Raw genomic sequence first — 27,843 nt, forward strand, 5'->3', positions numbered from 1 at the left:
ATTAAACAGGGACGAGAGGTGGGAGGGAAAGAGAGAGAGAAGGGAAATTGCATGGAAATGGAAGGTGACCCTCATTGTTATACAAAATTACATATAAGAGGATGTGAGGGGAAAAGGAAAAAAATCAAGGGAGAGAAATGAATTACAGTAGATGGGGTAGAGATAGAAGATGGGAGGGGAGGGGAGGGGACAGGGGATAGTAGAGGATAGGAAAGATAGCAGAATACAACAGTCACTAGTATGACAATATGTAAAAACGTGGATGTGTAACCGATGTGATTCTGCAATCTGTATACGGGGTAAAAATTCATAACCCACTTGAATCAAATGCATGAAATATGATATGTCAAGAGCTTTGTAATGTTTTGAACAACCCATAAAAACAAAAACAAAAACAAAAACTACTGTAAGATACCATCTCACTCCAGTAAGAATGGCAGTCATTATGAAGACAAACAACAACAAGTGTTGGTGAGGATGCAGGGTTAAAGGTACACTCATACACTACTGGTGGGATTGCAAATTAGTGCAGCCATTTTGGAAAGCAGTATGGAGATTCCTAAGAAAGCTGGGAATGGAACCACCAATTGACCCAGTTATTCCCATTTTTGGACTATACCCAAAGGACCTAAAAACAGCATACTAGAGGGACACAGCCACATCAATGTTTATAGCAGCACCATTCACAATATCTAAACTGTGGAGCCAATCTAGGTTTCCTTCAGTGGATGAATGGATTAAAAAATGTGGCATTTATACATCATAGATTATTACTCATCACTAAAAAAAGAATAAGATCATGACATTTGCAGAGAAATGGATGGCATTAGAGAAGATTATAATGAGTGAAGTTAGCCAATCCCCCCAAAAAAATGTCAATTTTTTTTTTCTGATATAAGGATGATGACTCAAAGTGGGTTAGGGAGGGAGAGCATGGGAGGAAGATTACTTCTAGACAGGGAATAGGGGTAGGACGGAAAGGGAGAGAGAAGGGGAATAACAAGGGTGGTGGAAGGAGACAGTCATCATTATACAAAATACATGTATGAAGATGTGAAAAAACTAAACCAAAACAGATTTCAATTGATTTCTCAAGCTAGACCCTAAAAGCTAGAAGTACTTGGTATAATGTATAAACTTCTGAAAGAAAATGGATGTCAACTAAGAATTTCTACACCCAGCATAATTAGGCTTCAAAATTGAAAATTGAAAAAAAAAAAACATTTCATAAAAAAGAAAACCAAAATAATTCATAACTAATAAGCATGCACTTACAAGACATACACAATGAAAGTTTTCATGAAGAAGAAATGATGAATGAAAATGAAGAGCACCATAGGAATGAGGTGCTCAAGAAGAATAATCAATTAAAGAGGAATCAAGTCTTCTTTAAACATTAGAAATAATTCAACTGTTTAGAAATATAAACCATCTCTAAATAACAACATTGAATGTAAATAGTCTAAAATCATCAATCGAAAGACATAGGATGGAAGACCAGAATAAAGAACAACATCCAACTGTATGTTGTCTGCAAAAGACTCACCTCACAGGCAAAGACATCCTTAGACTCAAGGTGAAAGGAGGGGAAAAGATATATCATTAAAGTAGGAATCATGAACAATCAAGTGTAACTACTGTCATATTAGATAAAGTACATTTCAAGCCAAAATTAATCAGAAGAGAGAAAGAAAGGCACTTCATACTGCTAAAGGAAATCATATAGCAACAAGATAATGATGGCAAAAATCAATGCCTAAACCAACAGATCATCTATGTACATGAAACAAACCCTTATCAATATTAAGAATAAAATGGACCACAATACATTGATACTGGGTGACTTTAAATTTTCTCCCTCAACACTGGATAGATCAACCAAACCAAAACTAAGTAAAGATTCTACAGAATAAAAAGTTAAATTAATTCATAGACCTAAGAGACATTTATAGAATACTTCATTCATCAATGCCTAAATTCACTTTCCTTTCAATAGCACATGGAACATTTTCTGAAACAAACCATATTTTCAGTCACAAAACAAATAACTGCAAATATAGGAAAACAGAGATAATATCTTGAATTTTATCATAACATACAGGAATGAAATTGGAAATCAACAATAAGATTTTTAAAAGCACGTACAGATTTAATGCAATTCCAATTAAAATCTCAATGGCACTCCTCATATAAATAGAAAAGGCAGTAATGAAATTCATCTGGAAAAATAAGAGACCCAGCATAGCTAAAGCAATCCTGGCAGGAACAGTGAAGCCAGTGGCATCACTATACCAGACCTTAAACTATACTACAGAGCAATAATAACAAAAACAGCATGGTATTGGCACCAAAACAGACTGGTAGACCAATGGTACAGAACAGAGGACACAGAGACTAACCCACAAAATTACAATTATCTTATATTAGACAAAGGCACTCAAAACATGCATTGGAGAAAAGATAGCCTCTTCAACAAATGGTGCTGGGAAAACTAGAAATCCATCTGTAACAAAATGAAATTAAACCCCTATCTCTCACCATGCAAAAAACTTAACTCAAAGTGGATCAAGGACCTAGGAATTAAACCAGAGACTCTGCTCCTAATAGAAGAAAAAGTAGGTCCTAATCTCCATCATGTGGGATTAGGCACCAACTTCCTTAATAAGACTCCTATAGTGCAAGAATTAAAACCAAGAATCAATAAATGAAATGGAATCAAACTAAAAAGTTTCTTCTCAGAAAAATAAACAATCTATGAGGTGAACAGAGAGCCTACATCCTGGGAGCAAATATTTATCCCTCACACATCAGATAGAGCACTAATCTCTAGGGTATATAAAGAACTCAAAAAACTAAGCACCAAAAAAAAAAAAAAAAAAAAAAAAAAAAAAAAAAAAACAAAAAACAAAAACAAATAACCCCATCAACAAATGGGCCAAGGACCTGAACAGACACTACTCAGAAGAGGATATACAATCAATCCAGTTAACAAATATATATAAAAAAATGTTCATCATCGTTAGCAATTTGAGAAATGCAAATTAAAACTACTCTAATATTTCATCTCACTCCAGTTAGAATGGCAGCTATTATGAAGACAATTAATAATAAGTGTTGGTGAGGATGTAGAGAAAAAGGTACACTCATATATTGCTGGTGGGACTGCAAATTGGTGCAGCCAATATGAAAAGCAATACAGAGATTCCTTGGATAACTGGGAATTATTTATTTGACCCAGCTATCTCTATCCTTGGTCTATACCCAAAGGAGTTAAAAACAGCATACTATAGGGACACAGCCACATCAATGTTTAGAGCAGCATAATTCACAATAGCTAAACTGTGGAACCAACCTAGATGCCCTTCTAGATGAATGGATAAAAAAAATGTAGAATTTATACACAATGGAATATTACTCACCAATAAAAGAGAATAACATCATGGCATTTTCAGGTAAATGAATGGAGTTGGAGGAGATAATTTTGCTAAGTGAAGTTAGCCAATCCCAAAAAACTAAAAGCTGAATGTTTTTTCTGATATAATGAGGCTTATTCACTCTGGGGTAGGCAGGGGAGCATGGGAGGAATAGACAAACTCTAGATAGGGCAGAGGGGTAGGAAAGAAAGGGAGGGGTGTGAGGGAAAGGGAGGGGGTTGGGGTTAGAAATGATGGTGGAATGTGATGGACATTATTATCCAAAGTACATGTATAAAGACATGAATTGGTGTGAATATACTTTGTATACAACCAGAGATACGAAAAATTGTGCTCTATATGTATAATATGAATTGTAAAGTATTCCACTGTCATATATAAATTAAAAAAATAATAATAAAAAATTAAAAAGTAAATGAAAATTTAAATTAAATAAAAGATAAAAAACAGAAATCACTCTAACACCAGCAGATTAAATAATACTCTTCTGAAGGTGAATGGATAGCAGAAGAAATAAGGGGAGAAATAAAAAAAAAAATAAAAAATAAATGAGAATAGCGATAGAACATATCAAAATCTCTTGGACAGTACGAAGACAGCTCTAAGAGGAAAGTTTGTAACATTGAGCTAGTGCAACAAGTATGTAATCTAAAATTACATCTCAAGGCCTTAAGAAACAAGAACAAACCAACACCAAAATCAATAAAAGATAGGAAATAATCAACATCAGAACAGAAACCAATGAAATTGAGAATGAAAAAAAGATCCAAAGATCAATGAAAAAAAGTGGGTTTTTTGAAAGGTAAACAAAATAGATAAACTCTTAGCCAAACTAACTAAAAGAAAGAGATAAAATAACTTAAACAAAATTTAAGATGAAAAATGAACTATCACTACAAGAAATTAGAAAGACTATCTTATTCACAATAGCATCAAAAAAACCCTTATAATAAATCTAACAAAGGAAGTGAAGCATCACCTACAATGAACACTAAAAAAAATTGAAGTAGACTTCAGAAGATGAAAAGACATCTCTTGTTCTTGGATAGACAGAATTAATATTGTCAAAATGGCCATTCTACCTAAAGCACTGTACAGATTCACTGCTAGTGAGAAAAGCAGGAGGCATCACAATATTGAACCTCAAATTATACTACAGAGCTATAGAAAGAAAAACAGCATGGTACTGGCACCACTATAGATATGAAGTCTAATGGAATGGAGTAGAAGACACAGAGACAAAGTCCCATAAATACAGTTACCTCATACTAGAAAAAGATGCCAAAATCATGTTGAAAAAAAGACAGCTTCTCCAACAAATAGTGCTGGGATGGACTGGAAATCCATATAGAGTAGAATGAAATTTAGGTTCTATCTCTCAGACTGCACAAAGCTCAAATTCACATAATTTCCCTCTTCTTAGTATGTAAATAATCACTTTTCTCATCACTACAGAAAACCACCAATTTTGACAACACAAACTTTGGGAAACTTCTGATTGGTCACATTGCCCACGTGGGAGCCCCTCCTTCCTGGTTATGATTCTACCAGGTTTCTTATATTACCTTGGAATCTGCCACTTCCTCCAGATCTAATTCTTTAATGACCTTGTTGATCCTCTCATTTTTTTCCTGTTTTGACATAGTTGTTGGAAGCCGAAGAGCCGCTGAGAACCATATATTTTCTCTCACTGACAGGGTGTCCGTCACAACATCATCCTGAAGGCAAATGCGATTTCCTTAAGAAACAGTTCGTCTTTTCTAAGACTATCAATTCAGTGTATGTAATTTAATATATGAAAATAACAAACCCAAAGGAAAGTTCTAGCTATTGTGAACATTCAACTCTAAGGATTTCAGTAACTCTACACACACAGCTTCAGAGCCCAAGAGAAGCATTTTCACTCCCTATTTGCATACCCAGGTGGAGCACACAAAATTATGTCTTCTAGACACTTACAAATCTTTCAATGAGGAATTGCTAAAGTCATCCTTTAGGAGAAGAAGAGAGGTGAATGTAGGGCAAAAAAGACAACAATAGATCCTTTTGGAAATGATAGGAGAGCTAGAATTGATACCACTGCCTAAAAGTTAATATTCCAGGTTCTTTCTGTCTCTCCTTTTGATCCCTCCCTCAATTTTTATAAATGTGGTGTAAATAAAGTTGGTTCTGAGCATGTTCAATTGGAAGCACACTAAACTATAAGCCAAGGCTCTTGCCCAGGAACAGGGTAAACCTAAAAGGCAAAATCACTAATACTTACCTGTACCACATAACCTGTATTATGTGGGAAATTGGAATCCTCAGGTACTCCATGTACCCAGACATCTCCAGATAAACCACTTGGATCTTTCCTTGCAGCTAAGATATCTAACAACCTATAAAAGGACACATATATTGTGAGATTTTTCCTTCCTACAAAGGCTACAACTCTCACATACACAGAATCCAAATTTTGTTCATGTTAAAAATGAACTAATCAAAAAATTCTATGGTTTAACATATGGTCTGTACTCACACATACACACACACTCTCTCTCTACCTCTCTCTCTCTCTCTCTCTCTCTCTCTCTCTCTCTCTCTCTCACACACACACACACACACACACACACATACAGAAATTCTTACCTTCCTTTACATCATGTACTATACAAAATCCCAAACACATTAAAGCAAGAGATGATTGGCTTATCCAGTATAGAGTCCCAATGACCCTTACCTTGATGATCCCAACCCAGGAAGTAGGATCTTTTTATCTCAGATGCATGTGCTCATTGAGAACTTCAGCTCCTTCTCTCCATTTTAATAGTATTCCCTTATCTTCCTTCCTCATTTGCTGATAACACGGCCAGCTGCTATGACTTATCACCTTATCATGTTGTGTTACTCATACTGAAATTTAATAAGACTTTCTGGTCCTATGATTAAAACCACAAGCTAGTCTAAAAGCAAGTGATATACACTACTTAGGACCAGACCAGGAATGTCCATCAAATGCCTGTGATTTTTCAAAGAACATTGAAACAGCTCCAAAAGGACTTTGAATTATACATTCTCTTGTACTCACAAAGTTTTGCCTCCACCTGAGGGTCCCATGATAGCATTAAGGCCAGGTTTCATGATCCCACTGTAAACACAAAAATATACTGATTTAGTATTTCAGTTTTTAAAGTGTTCTATAGTTTTAGAGGCTGCATTGAATATGTTTAGTTGATGAAATTCCAGACAGATAACAAGCACCGAAACTTAAAGAAAATAAGTCATTCTTAATAGAAGTCTAGCATACATAGGATATCATCCAATAGTCAGGAATTAAGAAAAATCCCTCACATTTCCCAAAATATCTTGAAACCATTAATGCTGTTTGGGAAATGACATATTTCCATTTGTGTTCACAGATCACAAAATGAATAGTAAATTCTTGTCAATTATCTGTATTACTCTTACGCCTCTTAAAACAACTTCTGAATAATGTTTGATGATCAGCCTCTTCAAATCCCCTCACCTGCTTCTCAGTCAAGTCAGACACAATGAATGAACCACTGATTTGGAGACTTTATAAGCAGCAGTGTTCTCATTTTTAGAATCTCATCAGAACAAAAATTAATGTGTCTTCAGTAGAAATTCAAGAGTGGAATAAAGCACTCCAGAATATAAGAAACCATTTTCTCTCAGAAAATGGATGCCACTATGATTCAATCAAATCAAGTGTATGCCTGAGGGCAGTGAAAAATCAGCGCAGAAGGGGTAATTAGGGCACTATTGACTGTGCTAAGGCCCAAGAAGTCAAATAGGCTCAATGCTGTCCTAAATATAAGAGGTGAAACTACTAAGAAGAATGAAATGGAGGAAGAGAACTAAGGGCAGGGCTACTGCAGGGGCACAGGAGTGCACACAGCAGTCTGGCTTCATACATTCAGAACTCTGGTGTCTATGCCAGTCTCTCTTTAGAATTGCTAGGCACATCAAGATGTGTTCTACAGTGGAATCAGTATCTATTCCAAGTGTAGGATCCAAGCCAACAGCTATGTGTCCTCACATACTGATACCCTATGAGTGTACAGCTGTTATAAAATATGAAAGTCCCCACACAACTGCCCCACAGCACTCACATCCAGAATGATCTCACCTTTCTTGGCCTGTAACACCTGATCTATCCCAATGAAACTAGGGTTGCTAGTGGCTGGGGTGAAATGTACCTTTCACTTTGTTCATTGACTGAAGAAATTCTAAATCACTGGACTAGTGTAATGAGAGTGTGGTAAAGCAAGAGCCAGCTGTGACTCAGAAAACTCTTAATTCATTTGATATCCTTCCTCCCCCAGTGTAAAGACACACAAATGACTGGGTAGGTCTGGCGGTATAGGTCAGTGCTAGTATGGGTGTTTAGCATTCATGAAGTCTTGAGTTCAATCATTAGCCATCCCCCAAATGCACAATGTCTGGGTAAATTCTCAAAGCTCATTTCTCTACAGTCCTTAATACATCTCCCTTATTAATATCTACCTAGCAAGTGCTTCTAAAATGACCAGGAAAACCTTATTCCCTAAGTCTTCATTACTTGAAAAACTCCCCCAAGCTTTAAGATACTTTCTCAAGGAATGATCAAGCCATTCTGAATGATTCAACCAGGAACCAAATGTGAATGTTAAGGCAAAGAATTTCACAGATCCTGCTATTTGGCTTTCTCTGACACTAAACCCCAGTGTTACAGAAAACAGCAGTACTGTAGAATTGCAAATCCAACCGTTCCTATGTGGAGCAGTGACTGTTCCACAATTCATCAGGCAATACAATTATGACGTGTCTACTATGTGTGTACAACATACTCTTCTAGGAGATGGGACACAGATGAGAACAAATCAAGTAGATAAACAAATGGAAAAACAAATTCCTAGCACCCTGGAGTTCACATTCTAGCCCAGGGATCAGCCCCCTGTTTTCACAAACACTGTGATTTGACAGAGTCTTGCTCATTGGTTTAAGTAGAGTCTAGAGCTACTTTCATTCCACCAAGACAGTTATGTCCATCAACTATGGTCCACTATTTCCTGGTTTCCCCACCCTCCCTCCACCATTCTCTGACCCCTCACAAGCCATTCCCCCTTCATTTTCCACTTTATAGCATGTGTCTGCAGAGGCCCTCTTTTTTCATACTGTAAAATCTGCACGACCAGCCTGTGTCTTACTGTAACCACTTCTCCCTCCTTCCTTTCCCTATTACCCACCGCACACTGAATCCCGAGAACTGAGTACAAAAGATGAAAGTCACCTGAAGGATTCCTGTTGGTTCTATTGCACTTTAGTAGATAATGATACAACCTTTGGTCTTGTTCTCTTTATGGGCAAAGGATCTAAATGTCATTCTTGGGGCATGGTCAACCTCTCCCCCAATACACACACTTATCACAAATTCAATCTCTGTGCACCTGGCCCTCAATGCAGGGTGAGGAGCTTTTGTTCTGTCTTTGAATACTTCTGTCAATCACCACAAGAATGAGGGAAAATGGTTTAGTTTTCTGATTCATCCAGACTAAAAGAGGATTTATCTCTGTCACCAGCATCTTGCACAACACCAGACACCTACTAGAAACCCATATTTTTTTGAATAAGTGAATCTCCACTTTAGTGTATTGAATCCCTAGTTGATTAGCTGGAAAGGATAAGTGAGGTAAATGAACCTCTATGCAATGTATGCATTATATATATATTCAACTTGCTCATATTCAAAGCATGGTACTTTCTACCTCTTTCATCACAAAATATGTAAGGACAACAATTTCTTAATTATTGTGTATTTCACAAAAGACTTGTCAGCTTTTCATAAGTCAAATCTTTCTAATCATGTAGCAAAAAATCAAAGCCTTCCATCCACCATTCTTTTCCTTATTTTCCTAGTCAGGATTTCTTAACCAACAGAAGAGAGAAGAAGTAGGCAAGGCAGCAGGTTTTGATGCATGGACAGAATTCCAATCCACACAGAAGCTCTGACCTCAGCCCAGCAGCCCTCAGTTCCTTGCTATTTCTCTTCAGCCTGTGCCTCAACATTTCTATGCTATCTTGTCACTTTCTTGATTTATAATGGGAGTTGGCTAGCATTAATGGAAAAGTAGAGAGTTGCTTGAAAAATATCAAGGAAATACAACAAACACCAAATTCTGTATAGACCTTCAGCCACACTGAGTCAAAAGATTCTTTTATAACCACTCTCCAGCCTTGGAGAACCAGGAGAAGGTGCTTGCTTTTTCTAGGAATGATTATTTCCCTTATTACTCAAACAGAACTCATAGGTCATAGTATCTGAGCAAAGCCAAATTACATTGTGACACCATCAAAAGGAAAAAGAGGCTCACAAAATATCAGAAAAACACTGACACTCCTAATGCCCAGCCTCTGTGAACTCCTGGAGGTACCTCTTAGTGATAGGTTCTAAAGAAACACTCATCTCCCTTCCACTCTAGATCCCACTTCAACACCGAACTTTGAATTCTGATTTTGTTGCTGGATGAAAAGTATAAAAATAAAATCACAATTATTAGGTATATTAAAAATTATGTAACTTCAATTAAATTGTAGGGATCTTATATTTAAATATGTTCTACCTGTTTTTATTAGAGTGAGTAATGAGTAAATTGTTATAAACTGTGAACAACAACAAATAGACCATTCATTTAAACCAGGTCTATTTGAAAAGAAAAGTACTTTAACAATATATTATCATTTCAACCTATTTACTTCTAGAACATAAAAAGAACATATACTGCAAAGGTACCCAAAACTAAAACTTGTCTGTTTCAGAAAACATGTTCGAGTAGTGAAATTGAACAACATTCTGTTTTAGAGTTTGGAAAGATCAATTATATACCCACAATCAAAAAGCAATAAAGTAGCCAGTGTGGTGGCACATGCTTGTAATCCCATCAGTCCAGGAGGATGTAACAGGAGGATCATGAGTTCAAGGTTAGCCTCAGCAAATTAGTAAGGCCCTAAGCAAGACAGGGAGAACTGTCTGTAAATAAATCATAATAAAGCGCTGAGTAGGAGATGTGGCATAGTGGTTAAGAGCCATAGGTTCAATGCTGGTATGAAAAAAAGAAACAAAGAAAGAAAGAAAGAAAGAAGGAAGGAAGGAAGGAAGGAAGGAAGGAAGGAAGGAAGGAAGGAAGGAAAGAAAGAAATGAATGACACCTCCAGGCCTATTTCCGCTATGTGGCATACATAAGGGAAACTAAATTGCACATTAATTGTTCATTTTCTCAAAGACTGATGTACATGATACAATCACTTTAATGAATGGATTTTAGTTCAGTTCCATTCAAAGCTAAACATACACTTAACAAGTGATCCAATCATTTCAGTCCTAATTTAGCAAAAAAAAAAAAAAATGCTCAATATGTCTAATTAGAGATTTGAATGCAAACATTCATAGCAGTTTATTGGTAATAGCTAAAACCTGAAGTTCATTGTAAGTCAATAAAGTGATCCTTCCAAAGGTTTATGCACATACTTGATATCTGATAGTTTCTTTTTCTCAGTTGTTTTTCGGTTAAATAGAAAGCCTCTCTTCTCTTTTACATGATAACAGATGTTGTGAAAACTTAGCACAGGCCCTTTCTGGTCCCTGGAGCTTGTCCCAGGGAGGACATCAGAGTTTAAAATCAGGTCATTGTTGGAAGACATTTGGAGAGTTCTGTTTTTCTGTAGAGGGAAAAGCAATAGTAAGTTGACAGTCCAGGTAAATGAAATTTTTAAACACGAGATAACAAAACATGAACACATTTAAACCAATCTTTTTTTAAACTGTGCTGCAATGAGTAGGTTCCTTTCCAAAGAACAGCCCACATTACTGTGATAAGAACAACTGGAAAACCTATAATGAGAGGTGGATACAAATTAAAATACCTGCACTCCAATTAGATGTCTTATTTCCAAATTAAGGGGTCCTAAAAAGGGACAACCAAACAGAGGATTTCTAAATGTTCTTTATGAACTTCTTCCAAACCATCCCAGAGTCCTGCCTCTCCCAACCAATGACCAATCAGGTGAATAAAAAGAGTACAATACATAATAATGGTTGACAATATACCCCTTTGAAACTAGAGAAGAACTCATGTAAATTTAAGAGAGATTCTACTGAGAAACTCCTGTGAATTTAAATAAGAGAAGTAGGTAACAAGTCTTGGGGGAGGGGTGTCTGTGGGAGTCAGGGGGGCAACACTGGCAGATGAGAAGTCCTTACCCTTTGTCTCCTCTCTGCATCAAGCTGACCCCACCCTACTGACACCCCATTTAGACCTTCTGTGAGAGGGTAGATAAACTCGGCACCTCTCAGTGGTGCTTTGTACAACTTTATAAAACTCACCTCCAGTGGCTTCAGGCAAAGATCACAGACTCGTTACCTTCTAGAAAAGTAAATATATAATGACATAAATTGAGGTGAACATACTTTATATACAGAGATATGAAAATTGTGTTCTATATGTGTAATAAGGATTGTATGCATTCCACTGTTGTTGTGGATTTAAAAAAAAAAAAAAAAAACTAAAAATAAATTTTTTTAAAAAAAGAAACTTCAAATTCACCCTCTGGATAAATTGAAGTGGATTACCTAATGCTAGCTGGATCTAAGAACTAAATTCCAGCAAGACCGTGCTCTAAATAGCATCAAGGCCTTTCCAGTCACAAACAAAAGATATTAAGGTAGCGATCAGTAAATATAGGAATATTGGTTCAGCAGGGTTTCCAGCCAAGTACAGAGTTGATTTTCTTCTTCTGAAAACAAACTTATTCATAGACACCAGGATGGGAACAGAAGGTTGGATAGCAATTTTTCTCTGTATTTATCACCCTTTCCTCTCTTAAACAACTGCTACACTACTGACTTTAAATAAGATGACACTGAATCAACCAAATGTATGACTTAAATGAGGTATTCATTCTTCTCAGCTTCCTAGTGAATAGGGAGAATGAGTACTCATCAGTATGGATTTTGTGGGATCATGATGCATGAATAGCTTTGAATATATATTAATATTAATGTCAATATATATTGATAACCACAGAAGTGTACTTTAAGTAGCAGAGATATGTGGTATGAGAATAAAATTATACAATACATTATTGAAAAGGAAAAAATTTATGAGGACCAAATCAACTAGACTATCAACTTTTGGTTCACATTCTGATGTGAACTCAGCATTGATTATTTTAAAGAACATATGAGGTTCTCATAGGTCTATAGAACCTATAGATTCAGGTAAGGAGGCCATTTGGGCTCTTTAATTTTCATTAAAACATTTCAATCCTAACTATCTACCCCACAGTATATGGTTCATTCTTAACACTGGGTAAACCTTCCTCCCTGGTAATGTCTTCAACTGCTACCAAACTCATATCAAAAAGTGTCAGCACGATGTCTGAGGTGACAGATAAACAATTACCCTCATCTGATCATTGCACATTGTAGATGTATAAGGAAATGTTGCACCAAACACTTACCTATGTTAAATTAGTGTGGGCCCATTGAAAAACATATACATGTATTTTTAAAACAAAGGACAATATATTTACATGTTATTTAAAGAAAATGAGGGTGAACTATTCCTCTATAAAATGTAGGGTTATCCCCAATTAAGCTCCAGCCATCAACAGTAGCACATGAGACTACAGGGTCTCGGTGTCCAAGTGTGTCTTGTTACAGCTAAAACAATCTTCCTTAGGAAGTACATTTAGAACATGCACTACTGCATGCAATGGACAGCACTGAGGGTGCTGTCCATTGCCATTCCTCAATCTCTTCTGCATCCTCATGTAACACACATACAATACATATTCCTCAAAAATAACGGCCATGAAAATAGACACATGGACCAATGGTACAGAATAGGAGACTCATAGACAAAATCATTTAGGAATACTCATCTGATCGTCTTTGACAAAGGCACCAAAAACACACATGGGAGAAAGGACAGCCTGTTGAAAATGGTGCTTGGCAAATAGGTTATTAATTTAGAGAAGAATGAACATAGAATGAAAATACAGAAGAATGAACATGGAAGCATGAAAATGTATCAACAATTCCTGCTGTTATATACAACTAAAATGCACCAAAAACATAGGAAATAAAACAAAAAGTTTAAAATTAAAAAAAAAAAAAGCCAGGAAAAGCTTCTGTGAAAAACCAGCTGGAGAGGGAATTATTGATCATTTTCTTTCTACTATGGCCTCCAGGATACAATTTTTTTTTTTTTTTTAAGTGCAAAGGCCTTTCAGTTCATCTGTGTCCATTCCAACGTGCTCTCTCTGGCAATGTTCCACTCTAGTTGGAATTTTATTTCATTTTTCTTATGCTCACTTCAAATGATTCATGGATGCCTAATGATAATAAATGCAGAAATGTGTTTGCAGGCTCCTGTGTGTATTTTAATACACCTTAAGAAAAATAATGTGTTCCCTAAGAGAACTCCTGAATAATGCCCAAGGCCCTGGAACAAATAAGCCCAATAAACATTTGTTATTATGAATCAGTATTATTTTCTGAAACTGGAGTGAGCATTTACAATTCATATATATATTATATATATATATATATATATATATATATATATATATATATATATATATATAAAATATATATTTACAATTTATATTATTAAATATTATACATATAAAATACATAATATATTATATATTAATATATAATTAATACATTATGTTAGTATATATTAACATAGTATATTAATATACATTATATATTAATATATATATATTTATAATTCATATATAATACATGAATATATAATATGCTCTCTTCTTGTACATGCATTTTTTATTTTTATTTTTTATTTTTTTTTCCAGATTGAAAAATATTTTATTCATTCATTCATTCCTTCAACAAACATTTGTAGAATATCTAGTTTGTGCACAATCACCTTAGACACCAGGACAGAGAGATAAATGACTAAGAAGCAAATATCAGTGTTTGGACACTAGATTATGGATAATTTTTAAAAAGACTATCATCACCACTACAAATCATAATATGAACAATTAGCTTCCTTTATGTGAACTTCATTTTTAACTCATTTTATTCTCAATGCACCATTTAAAATCTCCAGCACTATAATATGCCATGTTGTTTATACAGATTAGCAAACTTTCACACCCATATGTATATCCTATCCAAAGAATTACAGTATACTTAACTCCATCAAACTATAAATGTTGCAATTGCAATAAAGAAAATGTTCAGTAAAAATGCAAAGAATGAAATACATCAACAGCCTACAAAGATTCCAAACTAAAATTGAAAACCAGAGGCAGTGATGAAGACTTGGTATATTGTAGGTCTAGGGATGTAGTTCACTAGGATATCAGGTTAAGCAGTCTTTACACATCTAGTAATTGCTTGGCCTAAGGCTGTGTTCACAGTAGGTGCTCACTCATGGTGTGTTCAGTGCATGAGAGCTTTCTTGGTGCTTCCATACTTTTAGTATCTGAAGCTATGCCATTGTGGTAAACATCTGACTGTTTCATTTCCATTAGGAGGACTCTCTTCAGACTGGCTTCTTCAGCATCTTGACAATTGTTTATATCTTGAAATATATTACTGGTCTTTTAACTTTAGCAACAACAATATAATTAATTATAGTTTCACACCTTTAACCATGCCTCTCCTTTTCCCTGAGTTCTTCTCTTGTCTTTTATAAAAATAAATACTCTGCAAGTATCCTCTTTAGCTGTTTCCTCTCTAAATCATCACACCCAGGGGATCCCATTTATTCCAATTCACAATAGTCAAGTGAGGTAATAAGTGATCCCCTATTGATATCAGCATAGTTGTCTAGTCTGGAAACCATCACCTAGCTATTCCTCTGGTAACAAACACAACATCCCCCTAACTATGCCATCTCTTCCTGTTTTTTTTTTTTTTTTTTTTTTTTTTAATTTTTTATTGTGGGTTGTTCAAAACATTACAAATTTCTTGACATATCATATTCCACATTTTGATTCAAGTGGGTTATGAACTCCCACCTTCACCCCATACACAGATTGCAGAATCACATCAGTTACACATCCATTGATTTACAAATTGCCATACTAGTGTCTGTTGTGCTCCACTGCCTTTCCCATCCTCCCCCCTCCCCCCTCCCCACCTCTCCCCTCCCCTCCCCTCCTCTCTCTCTACCTCCTCCACTGTATAACCCTGAGGGTCTCTTTCCATTACCATGCAAATTTCCTTCTCTCTCCCTTTCCCTCCCACCTCTCATCCCTGTTAAATATTAATCTTCTTCTCCTGTTCTTCGTCCCTACACTGTTCTTAGTTACTCTCCTTATATCAAAGAAGACATTTGGCATTTGTTTTTTAGGGATTGGCTAGCTTCACTTAGCATAATCTGCTCTAATGCCATCCATTTCCCTGTAAATTCTATGATTTTGTCATTTTTTAATGCAGAGTAATACTCCATTGTGTATAAATGCCACATTTTTTTTATCCATTCGTCTATTGAAGGGCATCTAGGTTGGTTCCACAGTCTTGCTATTGTGAACTGTGCTGCTATGAACATCGATGTAGCAGTGTCCCTGTAGCATGCTCTTTTTAGGTCTTTAGGGAATAGACCAAGAAGGGGAATAGCTGGGTCAAATGGTGGCTCCATTCCCAGCTTTCCAAGAAATCTCCATACTGCTTTCCAAATTGGCTGCACCAATCTGCAGTCCCACCAGCAATGTACAAGTGTACCCTTTTCCCCACATCCTCGCCAGCACTTGTTATTGTTTGACTTCATAATGGCTGCCAATCTTACTGGAGTGAGATGGTATCTTAGGGTGGTTTTGATTTGCATTTCTCTGACAGCTAGAGATGTTGAGCATTTTTTCATGTACTTGTTGATTGACTGTATGTCCTCCTCTGAGAAGTGTCTGTTCAGGTCCTTGGCCCATTTATTGATTGGGTTGTTTGTTTTCTTATTGTCTAATTTTTTGAGTTCTTTGTATACTCTGGATATTAGGGTTCTATCTGAAGTGTGAGGAGTAAAGATTTGTTCCCAGGGTGTAGGCTCCCTATTTACCTCTCTTATTGTTTCTTTTGCTGAGAAAAAACTTTTTAGTTTGAGTAAGTCCCATTTGTTGATTCTAGTTATTAACTTTTGTGCTATGGGTGTCCTATTGAGGAATTTGGAGCCCGACCCCACCAAATGTAGATCGTAGCCAACTTTTTCTTCTATCAGACGGCGTGTCTCTGATTTGATATCAAGCTCCTTGATCCATTTTGAATTCACTTTTGTGCATGGCGAGAGAAAGGGATTCAGTTTCATTTTGTTGCATATGGATTTCCAGTTTTCCCAGCACCATTTGTTGAAGATGCTATCCTTCCTCCATTGCATGCTTTTAGCCCCTTTATCAAATATAAGATAGTTGTAGTTTTGTGGATTGGTTTCTGTGTCCTCTATTCTGTACCATTGGTCCACCTGTCTGTTTTGGTACCAGTACCATGCTGTTTTTGTTACTATTGCTCTGTAGTATAGTTTGAAGTCTGGTATCGCTATACCGCCTGATTCACACTTCCTGCTTAGCATTGTTTTTGCTATTCTGGGTCTTTTATTTTTCCATATGAATTTCATGATTGCTTTCTCTATTTCTACAAGAAATGCCGTTGGGATTTTGATTGGCATTGCATTAAACCTATAGAGAACTTTTGGTAATATCGCCATTTTGATGATGTTAGTTCTGCCTATCCATGAACAGGGTATATTTTTCCATCTTCTAAGATCTTCTTCTATTTCTCTCTTTAGGGTTCTGTAGTTTTCATTGTATAAGTCTTTCACCTCTTTTGTTAGGTTGATTCCCAAGTATTTTATTTTTTTTGAAGATATTGTGAATGGAGTGGTTGTCCTCATTTCCATTTCAGAGGATTTGTCGCTGATATACAGGAATGCCTTTGATTTATGCGTGTTGATTTTATATCCTGCCACTTTGCTGAATTCATTTATTAGCTCTAATAGTTTCTTTGTAGAGCCTTTTGGGTCTGCTAGGTATAGAATCATATCATCTGCAAATAGTGATAATTTAAGTTCTTCTTTTCCTATTTTGATGCCTTTAATTTCTTTCGTCTGTCTAATTGCTCTGGCCAGTGTTTCGAGAACTATGTTGAACAGAAGTGGTGAGAGAGGGCATCCCTGTCTAGTTCCAGATTTTAGAGGGAATGCCTTCAGTTTTTCTCCATTCAGAATGATGCTAGCCTGAGGCTTAGCATAGATTGCTTTTACAATATTGAGGTATGTTCCTGTTATCCCTAGTTTTTCTAGAGTTTTGAACATAAAGGGATGCTGTACTTTGTCAAATGCTTTTTACGCCTCTATCGAGGTGATCATATGGTTCTTATTTTTAAGTCTATTGATGTGGTGAATAACATTTATTGATTTCCGTATATTGAACCAACCTTGCATCCCAGGGATGAATCCTACTTGATCATGGTGTACAATTTTTTTGATATGTTTTTGTATCCGATTCGCCAGAATTTTTGAGGATTTTTGCATCTAGGTTCATTAGAGATATTGGTCTGTAGTTTTCTTTCTTTGAAGTGTCTTTGTCTGGTTTAGGTATCAGGGTGATGTTGGCCTCGTAGAATGAATTTGGAAGTTCTCCCTCTTTTTCTATTTCCCGAAGTAGCTTGAAAAGTATTGGTATTAGTTCCTCTTTAAAGGTTTTGTAAAGCTGATTTATAATCTAGTTTTGGGTCTGAATTTTGTGGACTATTTGAATGTTTTCAATATTATTTTAATAAGTGTTGTAAATAGTTGGTTAATTTTTAAATTTAACTATCAAAACCAAAATACCCACAGAAAAACTCTAAAAAAGAGCTCAAAAACTCTAGAAAACTATCCAAACTTGGAATCAAACAATGTCCTGGGAATAAGAAAAATAATTATTTGTCCAATCCTTTTAAAATATTAATGCAAACAAATATTTGCTCCACCAGCAGTAATTCTCATGTTCAGTAAGTTTTCATCCATCAATATTAACTTTCATTATCTTCACATATTTAGGGTCAGGCAAGAGTTTTATCTTAATTGACTTGTGCAGGACTCGCACCAGACCTGGAATCAGTTGCACACCCACATAGTTTTCTGAGAAAACCTTCTGAATGGTCAGTTTTTATTTCCTACTCTCAAATTAAACTCTCAAGGGTACAAAGTCAGTCATCTCATTTGAACAGTGTGCTCTTTTCTAACAAAATGTGCTCCCAATACCCACCCACCTTTCCTGTTACACAAACTTGCCCACTTAATAGTAGTTCAAGTGACCAAGGGTTCCAGTCTCAGGACGCATGTGCTCCGAGGCAGAGCATAAAATTGGGGATATAAAGCACAGATATGGAAGTTGAAAGGAGTCAGCATGAACTTCCACACAGGCCCTATAACAACAGCCTCCACAAGGCCACCAAGCTTCTGTGCTGGTGTGACAAGCCTGATACACTTTTCGCAGGTCACCTGTTCCTTTTCCTTACCTCTTTCTACCTGCCCCTCCCTCCTCAGTGGAGGACTGAATGCCTCCCCTTCCCTTTAGCTCTCTAGGGACAAGATCTGCAGGGAGCCAGGACACTGCCTGCAGCCTCTACAGAGCCCTTCCCAGGATGGAGACAACCCCATGGTGCTAGATGCCCTGAGGTGGAGCACTCACCACAGGTAGGTGCCTGAGAAGGTGCTAGCAGCACAGCTGAGGGCTATGGGCAGCAAGCTGGACCACTAGGAGAGAGCCTGAATGGGACTTCTCTATGTAAGCCTCAGGCTGCCGGGCCAGAATGCCAAGAGCTTCCCAGTCCCTGGAGTCAGGCTAGCCCAGAACAGGGTGGGGACAAGAAGGCAAAAGGCGTGGTGCAGCCTGACAGACTTTGATAACCTCCTGTGCTCAGGGCACCCAGTGTCCAGGACCACCACCTTCCCATGGAGTCATGTCACAGAGAACACTTTCTCTGACCACAAAGGGACAAAACAAATCCCCAGCATCTGGTGCTTTTTCTAAATGAACAGAAGCAATTTATGTCTGGTATCAGTGGGGACTTCCTGGGCTGATGGACACCTCTTGTGGCTCTGCTGCTATCCTTGGCCCTGAGTGCTGGAGACGCTGACACCTAGGCTTTTCCTCTCACACTTCACCCATCCCAAGGGCAATAGGCAATTTCTGGTCAATGAGTTTGGGACAAATTAGATGGTTGCCCCAGGGCCAAATACATCAGGAAATGAATCTAAAGGGGGTGGAGGATTAGAATGAAAGTATTCCTGTAGAAGATTTCAATATCTTCACACTGCTGAAATAATTACTTCTCTGCAAGAGTTTGAGACTGTGGAAACCCCAGAAGACAGTGTTGTTCAGGAGAAGGGCTGGTGGCCAGACTCTGTGAGTGAGCACTGTCATTCCAGCATTTACCCCGGCCTCTACCCTCAGAAAGTAGTACCTGTATGGAGAAATCCTTCTATCTGCAGTTTACAAAGAAAACCACACAGGTATTATGTTGTTGACTCTGAAAATTATTGTTAATATTTTGTCACATTCAGGAATATTCAGGCATGAATAGAAGAAAAGAAAATGGACAGTACATTAATTTTTAGAATATTGAAGATACTGTATTGTAAACTTAAAGAGCATCAAGTATATGTTATTCTTTTAGCATTTATTCTGTCAATAATAATAAAGACACTGGGAAGGCTCATATAGAAATACGTTTTATGAGATGGAAGCCTCGGCCCTCGTTTGGCGCTCACTCAGCGCAAATGGAAGATGGTGCAAAACAGAGGCTTTGCTTATGGACCGAGCTCTGGACAAAGCACAAGGTCTCCCCAGCACCCCCCACCTCACCAAACACCCTATGTGAGTAACAGATGGAATCCATCTTGGAAAACCTTACTCACCATCTATCGGTGGGCGTGGCTGCCAGCGCCGTTCTGCGGCTGATCAGGTACCCAGTTTCCAACTCCCCCACTCCCAGTTGTGATAACTCAAAATTTTTCCCATAAGCTTTTGGGGGGCGTAGCTATTAACGCGGAACAGCAACTGTACAGGCACCTGGTTTCCAACTCAGAGACTAAGAGTAGGGAGGCTCCAGGTAGAAACTCAAGCCCTCCCACACTGGCTACCTCCACCACCCTGAATGCAGAGACTCAAGCCAGGAATAGACAACTCCACCTACTGGAAGAAAAGAAAATAGAGTTCTGAGACTTTTTTTTTTTCTTCTTTTCTCGCTATTCTCATCCAATCTCCTCTACCCTTCCCCCTCTGGTCCTCACATATGTGAATCCAAGAACTTTGCATGAAATTGGACTTCAAGAACTGAATCACCAGAATAATATAATATAGAGGAATTGCATAGACCCCACCTCACCCCACCCCTTTATTATTTTTTTCTTTTCTTTCTCTCTCTCTTTCTTTCTTTCCTTGTTATTTTTTCTCTTTTCTTCTTTTTTTCCTTCTTTTTTCTTCCTCTCTCTATCCCACTTTCAACCTTGTAACTTTTACTATTTATACGTAGGGTAATTTTCTAAATACAGATAAGGAGTTTGAATTTATACATTCTTCCGTAAATTACCCCTGTCTATTCATTAGAGTTCTCCTCACCATGCACAAAAGTTAACTCAAAATGGATCAAGGTTCTAGGAATCAAACCAGAGACTCTGTGTCTAATAGTAGAAAAAGTAGGCCCTAATCTCCATCTGTGGGGTTAGGCCCCAAGTTCCTTAATAAGACGCCTATAGCACAAGAATTAAAACCAAGAATCAACAGATGGGATGAATTCGAACTAAAAAGTTTTTTTTCTCAGCAAGAGAAATAATATGTGAAGTGAAAAGGGAACCTACATTCTGGGAACAAATTTTTACCTCTCACACATTAGATAGAGCTCTAATCTCAAGGATACACAAAGAACTCAAAAAGTTAAACAACAAAAAAACAAAAACCCAATCAACAAATGGGCCAAGGACCTGAACAGACACTTCTCAGAAGAGGATATAGAATCAATCAACAAATACATGAAAAAATGCTCACCATCACTAGCAATCAGAGAAATGCAGATTAAAACTACTCTAAGATACCATCTCATTCCAATAAGAATGGCAGCCATTATGAAGTCAAACAACAACAAGTACTGGTGAGGATGTGGGGAAAAAGGTACACTCATACTTTGCTGGTGGGACTGCAAATTGGTGCACCCAATTTGGAAAGCAGTATGGAGATTCCTTGGAAAACTGGGAATGGAACCACCATTTGACCCAGCTATTCCTCTTCCCAGACTATACTCAAAAGACCTAAAAACAGCACACTACAGGGACACAACCACATCAATGTTTATAGCAGTAAAATTCACAATAGCTAGACTGTGGAGCCAAACTAGATGCCCTTCAATGGATGAATGGATAAAAAAAATGTGGCATTCATGCACAATGGAATATTACTCAACACTAAAAAAATAATAAGATCATGGCATTTGCAGGGAAATGGATGGCATTGGAGCAGATTATGCTAAGTGAAGTTAGCCAATCCCTCCCCCAAAAATGCTGAATGTCTTCTCTGATATAAGCGAGGTGACTCAAAATGGAGTAGGGAGGAAGAGCATGAGAAGAAAATTACCTCTAGATAGGGAAGAGAGGTGGGAGGGAAACGGAGGGAGAATGGGAATTGCATGGAACAGGGAAGGAGACTCTCTTTGTTATACAGAATACAGGTATGACGATGTGAGGGGAAAAAAAGAAGAAGTGGGACACATTAGATTGTTTAGAGAGAAGTGATGGGAGGGGAGGGGAGGGGAAGAGGGGAATGGAAGGATAGACGAATAAAATAGATATTGCTATTGCTGTGGGCATAATGTGACTGCATGACCAATGTGATTCTGCAACCTGTACACTCAGAAAAATGAGAAATTATATCCCATCTGATTCAAATGTATGATGTGTCAAGATCATTGTACTGTCATGTGTAACTAATTAAAACAAATTTAAAAAAGGAAATACATTTTATTCAGATTTCATTTTAAACCAAAATTATGATACATTATTAATGATCAGATCTTAATGAATATTGTGGTATCAACATTTTCTGAAAGTAGTTCAAAGAAAGTATCTATAAAAAAGAGAAAGAAAATGTGATATTGATATAAAGTATAAATAAAAAACAGGATGATAGGTTTATATAGTATTTTGGGATTATATAAATAAAAGGAATTAGAATGCTGGGGATGAAGCTCAATGATAGAGGGCTTGCAGCCTGAATGTATCCCCTAGACACATGTAAAGAGGTAAATAAATAAATCCAAACATATACCAAAATTCTCTGTGTAAAAAATAGTTGGTTGAAAATACAATTCTAGTGTAATTTTTTTACAGTTGACCTAATGCAAATATACAATTTTTATAATGAGAAAATCATTGTTTTTAAAGGTGAGATCTATTGATAAAATGAACATATAAAGAGACACAATTCTTAGAATCACACCTGAAAGGGTAAAGTTTCTAAGCTGCAAAGCCTGAGTTAAAATGTAAAGGACCAGGCATTGTAAAGCTGCTTCTAAGCTGCAAAGCCTGAGTTAAAATGTAAAGGACCAGGTATTGTTAAGTTCCTATGCTACACGTAAAACCTGAAATTCCTGTAGCTGTTAGGACAATTCCCAGGACTTCCCAGTAAATATTCCCCCTGACCATCTGGTTGTTTAATAACCTAGGATCCCGTGCAGCTTGGCACATAGGCATTCAGGGCCCAAACCAATCAGTTTGAATGTACCCCCCTTCTTAGGATTGACCTATTACTCCGGCCCGACCTGTTCCCACCAATGAATGTGCTAATCAAGTTTGAGAGTTGTTGTTCGATTTTCCCACGCCTCATGATGATTTTCTCTGATGTATGCAAAGCCCCCGCCCTCCCCAAAAAGTGTACTTAAGCACTGCTTAACCTCTGCTCGGGGCTCTGAGCCGCTCTCCCTTGTTGAGCACGGAGCCCCAGTGTGCTGGATTGGATCCTCAATAAACCCCTTTTGGTGTTGCATGAGCCCGTCTCTTGGTGGTCTCTTCCTCCGACGTTCGCCGGACCCTTACACACCTTCACTCAAAACAGGGCCAAACAAGAGAATCAAAAAGTTTTCACATTATTTTTCATCTATTTCATAAAATAGGTTTTTTTAATTAAATTTTTATGGGCCAGTTATTCCACACCTCAGTGTAGTGGCCTTCTTAGAGCCACAAGCTCCTGCCTTGAGTGTTAAGGAACTAGGTGAAAGAACTTCTGCTTCCAGAAATTCTTATACTACCCTATAATCATCTCTGTGCTGTCTTTTGTGGTTTGGATCCTTAGTGTCCCAGGAAAAGCTCATGTGTTAATCCAGGAGTGTTCAGAGGTGAAGTCATTAGATCATGAGAACAATAATATTGTTAGTAGATTAATCATTTTGAAGGAATAATAATTTGAATAGACTGTTGGGTGACAATAGTAGGCAGGTGGGACATGGCCAGAAAAAGTAGTTCATTATGTAAGTGTCCTTGGCTTTTGTATCTTGTCCTTGGCTGTTCTCTCCTGTTTCAGAAGTAACGAAGGATTGTGACAAAACTTGTCAAAATTATATTCTTTCATCTCCTTCTCTCCTCTCCTCCTCTCCCACTGGGCCCTTGTATTCCAAGAGCTTGCCAACTTTCCTCCACCATGTCTTTCCTTTCTGCCTCACATAGAACTCAAAGAAAGAGAGTTAGCTAACTATGAATTGAATATCTGAAACTGTGAGCCCAATATAAACTTTTACTCCTTTAAGTATTCTTATCAGGTATTTTGGTCATTGTTGTACGAAGCTACCACACCTTGGCTTGAAAAACTGCTCCTGTATGTGGAAATCTCAAGTTTTGGACTCTCCACCGGCAGCTCCATTAGCTCAGGATGGCAGGAATAAACTTGTTTAATAAGTGGATATAATCATGAATGGGTTCTTTAGCAATAGTGGGAAACATGGTGGCTGGGTGTGAGTCTATCCTGAATTCAGGGTGATATTAAGATTGCTTAGTAATATAGTTTGAATGTTGTCTCATTGGCCCAGGTAAGTCAATGCTGCCCTTTTTTTTGCTGCAAAGGGAGTAGGTACAATGAACACCTGGCTGGAGTTTGCCTTCACAGGTTTAGTTAAAATCTTCCAAATGCTGTCTCCATGGCCTATTTTGAGGCTAATACTATCCTTATTTGAAGGGTGACGATAAGGGAAAATTAAGTATCAAATATTTTTTTTTCCTTTTCATGGATTCATAGCTACAAGTGACCCAGTTGGAAAATGCCAACACTTGGGCAACATGTGGAGATGTAATTATTATTTCCCATTGTTTCAGAATTGTATCAAAACATGTCAAAGTTATATTCTTTCATTACTTACACTGCAGTTAGAACCAGATCTAAGGACACTTGAAATGAAGGTCAAACCAGGTTATCACCAGGTTTCTGCCATCAAATGTGGGCCATCTCCAACCAGAACCAGACCAAATGAGAGAGAAACCAAAGGGAACATCTGTAGACAGAGAATCTTTAATTCCCTCTGATCGGGAACCACATTCCCCCAATGAAGGTCAATCCAGAGCTTCCTGTCAGATGTCAAATCTTGTCTGTCCATATCCAACTCCCTCACAAGAAAACCCAAGTGAGAGGGAAAGAGAAATACAAATCTGATCACTTGAACCAAAGGGACTCATAGGCCAGGACATCTTCAACCCGAGAGCAAAATGAAACTATGTATTGAAGGTCCACAGTGCTGAACCAGGGAAAGTCCCAGGGATGGTCTATAGGATGAGTGACTTGGACACTTTTTAACTTGTCCAATGGTCTCTTTAGCAGCAAGGGGCTGATAAGCCATAGTAAATATTCTTCTGGATGTTATTTTCGGCTGTCTCATCAAATTGCTACCAAATAAAGTCCATTTTGCACACGAAGTAGTATGCCAGTCATGGCAAGGACAAGTTTTGTAAAAGAGAAAAAGCATATTCATAAATTGACTCAGCACATGGAGAGACCCTCCTGAGACTAAAGATTATAGGTTTTTCTGGGATAAAGGTGCAGGGTGATTGAAGGCGTGAGGAAAAGTGACTGGAGGTGAAGTAAGCAGTGGTCTGCACATGTGCAATCCAATGTTGTGGCTCTTCTCAGGATGCTTGTTCAGAAAATATTGGTGTTAGCAGGTGTAAGTATGGAATTTCTGGCCCTCTGATGTAAAAATCTCAACATCCAACACTTGTGCAAGTCCAGATGAAGTCATTGGCTTCAACAAAAATGGGCTTTGAATCCCTGGGAAACAACCTAGGCAAATGATTTCACCATGCCCCACATGTCCCTGGGTTTATCTATATCCAAGATAGTGGGAATCTAATAGTGTATTGCTCAGACCCATGATTTCTAAAATTACAGATTTTTAAATTCAGTTAATAAAGAAAAGTAAGTAAAGCTGGAATATTTATTTAGATTTATACCTCTGTTTCACAGGAATTGGGACTGAATGCCAAAGTAGGAGGAGAGGCTATGTGTACAATGTTCACTCCCTTGGTTCTTCTCACTACTACTAGGGGACTCTAAGATCTTGGGAAAAGTCTTCAATAGTGGTTCTAGCAGTGATGAGAAAGTAAACAAATGGAAACAGCTAAAACACTCATCCTCCTGCTTTCATTACTAGTAGAAAGAGATCAAATGTGCATGGCGTCTGTCTTGGAGCTCAGAGAAAATATTAATTTGGTGTGACTTAGCCTAGAATGTGCATGCCCAAAGGACAAGCCATAGTGAAGTCTCTTAGAAGGCAGAATCCACAGGTAAAAGGGGAAGAAGAGAACAAAGAGGGCCAAAGAGATGGACAGTAGGCAGGGAAAATACTGAACCGGGAATGAAATCAAATTCCATGCATGCATGATTGTGACAAAATGAACCCAATATGTATAACTATACTGTTCTCATACAAAAAAGGAACAAGATTAAAAAATGATAGGACTAAAAATATTGTGTTTATTAATCCAGATCTGTTATACAGACTGGATTGCTTTCCTATTGTTGATATGTATTTTTCTGACCTGCAGACAGATTTTTCCAAAACCCTCTGTCATTTAACATTAGATAAAATGAAGTCTTCTGACAGTGAATCAAAGTATCACTTTCCCTCTGAATTGGGACCATTGAGATAAAAGAATGGCACAAGGTTCCCATAGCATGAGACAAAACATGCTTGGCAAATAATCCACAAAGTCTTCAGAGGACATATTCTGAAAACCACTGTTTTCAGACGCTGGTTGAAATACTACTTGCTTTTGTGCTAATTGTTTAAAAAATAAAAGTAATGCTTTGCTGTCTTGTTTGTTGTTGTCTTAGCATGATCCCTGCCCTATGTATGCCTTGTCCTGCCATCTGCTACTGTGGGCCACTGGACTGCTCCAATGCTGAATGCCCTTAACTGTCCATGCCCCACCTGATAGAGAACAAGGACTTTGCGTTAATTCCCCCAACTTTGTCCTCTTTCAGCCAGAAGCAGCTTGGAGATTCTGTGGCCCAGAAATGGAATGTAGAAATTGACAGTGGGAAAATGTAACAGTGGTCCACTTTATGCTTTGAATATATCCCTTGCTGCTCTGCCACTGAAACTTATTTTTAAAATCAACATGTTTCTCTTCCTCTCTCCCTGCTCCTCCCTATACTCTCCCTCTCCCTAATCACAGGGGAAACTGGATTACTTTTCTTTCCCATCCTAGACAGAGTTATCTATCCTTGAGTACACACCCACCATAGAAAGGAAGTAACCCAGACCCTGAGGATGGTACCTAAAGATCTCAGACGTGACTATCTCCAAAATTAACAAGTGAATTACAACTTTAACAGAAAACTTGTGGAATGCAGCCTTTGAATCATCTCTTTAAAAGCTTCAGTGGATGAATGGATTAAAAAACGTGGCATTTATGCACAATTGAATATTACTCAGCACTAAAAAATAATAAGATCATGGCATTTGCAGGGAAATGGATGGCATTAGAGCAGATTATGCTAAGTGAAGTTAGCTAATCCCAATAAAAAAATGCTGAATGTCTTCTCTGTTATAAGGGGGCTGACTCTAAATGGGGTAGGGAGGGAGAGCATGGGAGGAAGATTACCTCTAGATAGGGAAGAGGAGTGGGAGGGAAAGGGAGGGAAAGGGGGAATAGCATGGATGGTGGAAGGAGACATTCATCATTATACAAAATACATGTATGAAGATGTGAATTTGGTGTCAACATATCTTATATACAGAGATATGATAAATTATGGTATAAAGGTGTATTAAGAATTGTAATGCAAAATAATAATAATAATAATAATAATAAGAGAGCTCATGTAGAAAAAAAAAGTCCCCTGTTCTTGCTGTAGAGCAGTACCAGAGCCTCTGGGAAAGGAG

General features: G+C 37.5%; 1 protein-coding gene across 1 annotated transcript in view; it reads right to left on the minus strand.

Annotated features, from left to right (window-relative positions):
* Positions 1–19,244, minus strand: part of LOC139706417 (broad substrate specificity ATP-binding cassette transporter ABCG2-like) — a 59,835-nt gene extending 40,591 nt beyond the window's left edge. The window contains exons 1-6 of the mRNA XM_071614426.1: positions 19,113–19,244; positions 11,797–11,836; positions 10,942–11,132; positions 6,502–6,561; positions 5,698–5,812; positions 5,000–5,152 (exon numbers count right to left, since the gene is read on the minus strand). Of these exons, the coding sequence (XP_071470527.1) occupies positions 5,000–5,152; positions 5,698–5,812; positions 6,502–6,561; positions 10,942–11,114 (501 nt within the window). The 5' untranslated portion in view covers positions 11,115–11,132; positions 11,797–11,836; positions 19,113–19,244. The remainder of the gene's footprint in view (positions 1–4,999; positions 5,153–5,697; positions 5,813–6,501; positions 6,562–10,941; positions 11,133–11,796; positions 11,837–19,112) is intronic.
* Between the last annotated feature and the right edge of the window lie 8,599 nt (positions 19,245–27,843).

The sequence above is a fragment of the Marmota flaviventris genome, chromosome 7 (genome assembly GCF_047511675.1).
Source record: "Marmota flaviventris isolate mMarFla1 chromosome 7, mMarFla1.hap1, whole genome shotgun sequence".
Classification (NCBI taxonomy): Eukaryota; Metazoa; Chordata; class Mammalia; order Rodentia; family Sciuridae; genus Marmota; species Marmota flaviventris.